The sequence below is a fragment of the Antrostomus carolinensis genome, unplaced genomic scaffold (assembly GCF_000700745.2).
Source record: "Antrostomus carolinensis isolate BGI_N321 unplaced genomic scaffold, ASM70074v2 scaffold22950, whole genome shotgun sequence".
Lineage (NCBI taxonomy): Eukaryota > Metazoa > Chordata > Aves > Caprimulgiformes > Caprimulgidae > Antrostomus > Antrostomus carolinensis.
Window position 1 is genome coordinate 22723 of NW_010290850.1, and position 6407 is coordinate 29129.

The window sequence follows — 6407 nt, forward strand, 5'->3', positions numbered from 1 at the left end:
AAAAGATTTAACTGATGCTTATAATTTATTTTTAAATGCATTTTGATCTCAGACAAAATTGGATGGAATGATTACTATAATAATGCATCACGTGCATGATCTTCAACACTAACCTCAAGGCAGCTTACCTCTTATTGGGAAATGAAGTTGCCTGGCCTGAGCAAGAATCAGGTCACTTGGTCTAAATGTCTAATGATGAGGTTGAGTACTTAGCTTTTGGATCCCAATTTTGGCTTATAAATGTTGAACAAATCCTAGATTTAATTAGTAGCAATGTCAATTAGAGACCTCAGTATCAATTTTACTTAAGCGTAGCTCCATTCACCTCAGAAAAGACACTCCTGATTCACAGCAGTACATTGACTACTGAGTTCAGTGGTGTTTCTGTACCCTGTAAATCAGAGAGATGTGCAAGATAACCAGGTCTCAGAGCATTGGGCTCACGCAGCCATGTACAAGCTTTGGGTTGCTGGTGAGCTTGTGTAGCACACCCCATTGAGTATGCAAAGGATTAGGCTTCCCTTGATACTGTTAGGCTTTGGTTCCTATCTGGATATTCCTTTAAAAGTTTAGGGTTTTTTTCTCCCCCCACCCCATGAATTTAATGCAGCAGCTGTAAGATTGGAAAATAGGACTTTTGAGGTTTTTTCCTAGTTCTTTCACTGCTTCACTCTTGCCTCTACTTACTCTCTTGAACTACAGCTGGGATTTAGATTTAGTCATGGGCATCTACAGTTAGGAATTTCTATAAGTTGTCTGATTTACTGAGATTTACTGAGACTTGTTCTACAGTTCTCAGTTCCTGTCAAACTCAATGGCCAATCCAGGTGAGAAAACCTGGCTTTGTCTCAGTCTCTTCATCTTTTAGATGATAATGTGGGGGCTGATCTACCTCTCAAGAAACAGTGAGACTTTTTAATTATTAGTAATATATTCAGTCTGCAATTAACAGTCGGTGTTCCCTAAATATCTTATGCTGAGGAAATGGAGGAATATATAGAGAAAATTAGGAAATATTTCAGTAAGGTCAAAGATATCCAGCACATTCTGCAGATTGTCAGTCAAGGTTGAATAGTGAGAATGCATTACGCAGCATGCACAGACAGTTCTGTAAACCACATTCCTATTTAAAAACATTCAAGTGGAACAAACTTACTTTTTCCTGGTCATAACCGGAATCATATTCACATTTCAGCAGTGGGAAGGAAAAGATCAAAGACTTATTTCAATGTTCACCATGCTGGAGATTTTGTCTGGCTCCACCTCTGCCCCTTTCAGGCATTGGAACAGGCTGCCCAGGGAAGTGGTGGAGTCACCTTCCCTGGTGGGATTTAGAAGACGGGTAGATGAGGTGCTTAGAGACATGGTTTAGAGGTGACATTGGTAGTGTTAGGTTCATGGTTGGACTCCATGATCTCAAAGGTCTTTTCCAACCACTACAATTCTGTGATTACTCCATCCTCATTCCCAGTGTTTTTGAACTCTGCTTGCAATGCATTTTACTGCTTGCCAAGATATCCCCCAACTAAGGGTAATGAGAACATCTGGCCAGGAATGAGTGATGATGCTCTGTGACCCACCCACTCAACACATCTGGTGGTCGTGGCCATGGATGGGGAACCTTACCAAGTGTTAAGGCTTCTACAAGGAAAGAGGATTTTGTTATCTCTGGCTGGATTTATTAAAAATACCCAAATCCGATTGGTTATATAAAGGGGATTTCATGTGAATGGGAGAAATGTCTTCAAATAAGTGTATATAACACACACACACGTGCATATACACTTTTTTATATAATTACAGTATACTGTCAATGAGTAAGAATGTGAACTGCCCAAAAACTGTGTTTATAAATAATTAGTCCCAAAGGTCCTAACCTGGTTAACCATCAAGGCTTACTGCAAAAGACCCCTCTTTGGTAAGGGCTTTTTGAAGGGCCCAAATGTACATTCTCTCTAAATGGAAGAGAGGATAAAAAGAGTTTATGTGCTTGATTGGCAGAGTTTCTTGTTGATATTATTATTTTAAAACTGCTGGATTATTTTTGTCCTTCTAATGATGAATTAAGGTGTCCAGACACTTATGCGAGCATCTGTTTGTATTATTTATATGTAAATCAATAAATACCAATGCTCTGCTCTTGTTTTCCTTTGCTGGTAAAAAAAGAAAAAAAAGAAAAAAGACAGAGATGGATTTTTCAGACAGCACAATGAATCATCAATGAAGTGAAAACACCGGGCAAATTCTCTTTTGTTTAAGAGAATGGCCTGTACACAGTTCAGGCCAGCACATTTTTCATGGGATGCAAGGGAGCAGTTCAAAGAATTGGCAAGGAATGGATCCTGCATATTCATGAGGCTGGGCAAGGAGGTGAAGGTACAGGAGAAGGCAAAAAAGCAGTGTGAGGATAGAGTGGAATGTGGAGCGAGTTACCACGGTATCCTATTTTACTGCTGTTTGACGTAAAGCTCCTTTGGTTTTACACAACCGCTGGAATTGAATGGAAGCAGCTCAGGGCATAAATAATGAATGTGTCTTTTACACGTTAAGAGAGGAGAAACCTGCACCTCGTCACAGAGATAATGTGCCCTTCTCTTCTCTCTCCAGTCTCCAGCCTACGTTCCTGAAGTCAGTCAAGATCTTATCCAACAGACAGAGGAGAAACTCGAAAACAGCCCCTGCAAAGAGCTATTCTCTCACTGTACAAAGTAAGTATAACTCGATACCCAAAGATGGCAGGGCTGCAGCCAGCAGCTTGGAAGGAATGTGTCAGGTAGAGACATTTCAATTTGAACCCGAAGCGCGGCTCTTCGGCTTGTGTTCACAATCCTAGAGGCATTGCTGACAAGGGGTGAAGTCATTTCATCTGAACAAAATATAAGAAATATTTCCATGCCATTATATACACTACACACAGGCACTTAGTGTTTCAGGTATTTGACAGAGTGTTCTAGCCAAGTAAACCAGCCATGGATTTCATGCTGTGTGAAAAGAGCTACGATGATAATGTATCCAAAGAAAACATCTCTGTTTCAAAGTGAATAAAAATTAAGTGGCTATACAGTCCATTTAGACAGAGGAATGTGCAAACTTGCTCTGCATGGCTTTTCCAGAAAATCTTCACCAGGAGAATGGGGCTTTTTTAATGCTTTCTGTCTGTCTGTGGCGCTCAAACGAATGTGCATTATTTCATCCTTTGTCTGGGAAAAGGCTTATCAGTTTTTGTAGCGACGAGGCGATTTGTACTATTATGCGCTAAAGCTCCAGGTATGCAATCTGCATTTGCAAACACTGACCCGAGTACGTTCACGCCAGTAGATCATAAACCAATAAAAATATGAAAAGGAGGGATCATCGCAAGCTGGCCCATGTGGTTTCTGGCTGAGCACGGTTTGTTTTCCCTGGGTGATGTAATGGGGATTTGTAAAATTCGCTCCGCTGTCATTCATTGTTTTGATTCATTTCATTGACCTTTTCTGTTTTCAGTTATTCTTTGCATTGGTAGGAGATGTGGGTTATTTCTGGCCTTCTCTTATAACATAACCAGTTTCCTTGCGTTGGCCTGGTGTCATGGAGAGATGCTCATGTAACTCACACCAGTTGTGTGTGCCAGTCCCAATGACAAAGGCAGAGCTGTGCTCAACACAAACCCCACTGATGCCTGTTTCCAGTTCTCAAATCGGTTTGAAAGCTGACAGTTCCCTCTAGAATGCACTTTGTTGTTGCCAAAGAGGGGAACTAAAAAGCAAACAAGTGGTGAAAGGCAGCTATTGTTCTTTAAAATACGTGCAGCTTTTAATTAACTGAATGGAATAGGCTCGAGTTGGACACCGCGTAATTCAGGCTCGTATTCACCGACAGCCATTCCTTCAGCTCAACTGAAACGGGTAAATGAGCCAGGTTTGAGACCTTGTTAATAAATATGCTGATCATTTCACATGGACTGAAATGGGGTCAAAAGGAAGTTTTAAAAACTTGCTGTTGGTATTTACTAAATGTACTGAATAATGTTAATTTTGGAAGAGTTCACAGTCAGACCGAAAAAGGGAGGCATACATACAAATGTGAAGCTTGCTATCCTGGAGGAGCAGGAACAGGGATGAGTTTCAGACATGTCTTCATAGATAAGATCAATCTGCGGGAGAAATGCATGTGTAACTAACTTCTACTTTGACCTATAATATTTTGACTATCTGCTTTTGCCCCCCCCTCCAATTTCCCCTGTAATTTTGGCTTTGAATTTAAACATTTGTTAAAGCTCATTAAGACTTTTTATTTTCTATCGTAACCTTGAATCCACTTAGGGGAAATGTATGATCTGTGTCAAATCAAAGCTAATGAAGACAACAACAATTTGACTTCTGAATACTGAATATGTGCAATTACCTGCGTGTTCCAAATTGATGGTACAAATATTACTACCAAAATAAAATACAAACAGCTGAGAAATTTTAAAAACTTATGAATAGTAGCTCATGAACAGGGAGGAACTAAACTAAGGAGAAACGTTATTCATGGTTGAATTTTTTGTCAGGTCTAGAACTGCCCCAGGGTAAGACATAGACTATCCATTCCCAAACCAGACTAGTCCTTCAGAGAGGATTTCCTCCTCCAGCAAAATCTCAGAATGTGCCTGTATACGCCTAGACACAGACACAAAAGTGTCTGTAAACACCAAGACAAAAATACTCATTTATTGTGGGCATTTTTCACTCAAATCCAAGTTTTGTCCCTGCTGATGCTGCCAGCAGAGGTGAATGCAGTAGCCTCAAGCAAGGCAAGAACCAAGACCAGCAGGTCAACAACCCCCTGTTAAACAGCGTGACCACCTTCATTTCGGGCAGCTCCCTCAGCTCAGCCCATCTTTCTGTAGCTCTGAACCCTTGGCCTTCCTTGCGGGATGTCTGTTGGTCTCTGGCTGCTTGTTTCCTGTCACAAGCAACATACTTGTTTCTGACATTTGCAGACTTGCCTTTTTATTCCTTTGATTATGCAAAAGACTTCGCTGTGTGAGCCCCAAAATTCTGTTCCTGATCCAGAAACAAATTGACATCCCTGTTCAGACTTTCTTTCCTCTGTTTCACTCTACAAAGCACTTAGCTGTTAGGAAAAGCCCTTTGACAGTGATTACTTCTGTATAGCAGGAATTGAAGTTGATTTTAATTTTTTTTCTCAAAATAACACCTCTGATGGTCACTTTTTGACAGAAATGGGCTTCAGCCAGAAATTTCAATCCAGTTGTAAACATCTCTCAAAGTTTAGGAGCTCAGTTCCTGATGGTGTTGTGTTAAGCCAGTCTTAATTTACTAACAGAAGCAAAGATACTTGTTGTCTAGTGGCTAACAGTAACTTTGTAAATGTCCGTTGAAGCCAGTGGGAGACACCCTGTTAATTTTCAGCAAGCATAACCAGTACATATTACTATTCAGCTTGTATAAGACCTTCTGATATGAAAGCCACCAAACACATCATTACTTTGTTCCTAGATTGAGAACACAAGAAAAATAAAGTACAAAATAAGGTAGAAGTAAAATGTTCCTACCATAGAAGATGTCTGGACTTTCTCCTCTTGTTTTGTTTCTCTTTTACTCCAAGTTCAGGATTATAAAATACTTATATATCCTTTTCATCTGAGATAGATCTGTCCTTGACCACCTCAGTGGAGAACCATTCCAAGAATACCTAAACAGCATGTACTTCGACAGGTTTCTCCAGTGGAAGTGGTTGGAAAGGTAAGTGTCACAATTTATGGGGTTTTTTTAATTAAAAATGAATTTTAAAAGATATATTTTCACTTTCCATGCAAAGCCTTTAGAATATGGTCAAAATCTGACAGCTCAGATAGTACATTTGTTCCCTTTGCCTTCAAGAGAAAGACAGTTTGGCCTTCCTACAGCCCTACTGTGCTTCATCTGATGTTTGCCATTTATGGCCCTCTCTGTGCAGCACTCCTCTCCCTCTTTTCACTATTCTCGTTCAAGAAGGTCCATCAAGACTCATTCCCCATTTCCCTGAGCTGTACTTCAGGGAAGCTCGCCCAGAGACCTCCAGGAAGATTCTCCTAATTTTAGCATTTGTTTGTAAATATGTTTATTGTTAGAAGGTTCAAGAAGAGGCAATGGCTTTAGCCACAGGAAGATGCCACATAGAAAAGTCATGGTTATGTTGACATTAGACTCAATTTAATCATGAACTGAGTCTCCATCTGTGACCATCCAACAAGCATGATTGGTTTCTGGGATATGTACAGTGCTGTTTCATCCTCCATGAATGTGCTCACACCCATAGATACTCTCCAGTCGCTCTCTTCTCTCTTAGGGACACCACAGTCCTGGAGGTGACCTGCTCCAGCAAGCAGCTCGGGCACATGTTTTGCACAGTATGCCTGAGCACGGCGAGTGAATAGG

The 6407-nt window shown here is 40.5% G+C and overlaps 1 protein-coding gene across 1 annotated transcript in view; it reads left to right on the top strand.

The window, feature by feature from the left end:
* Nucleotides 1-6407, top strand: part of LOC104530185 (G protein-coupled receptor kinase 5) — a gene marked incomplete at both ends in the record, with an annotated part of 35195 nt that overhangs the window by 17292 nt on the left and 11496 nt on the right. The window contains 2 exons of the mRNA XM_010174698.1: nucleotides 2608-2708; nucleotides 5640-5732. Coding sequence (XP_010173000.1) covers nucleotides 2608-2708; nucleotides 5640-5732 — 194 coding nt within the window. The remainder of the gene's footprint in view (nucleotides 1-2607; nucleotides 2709-5639; nucleotides 5733-6407) is intronic.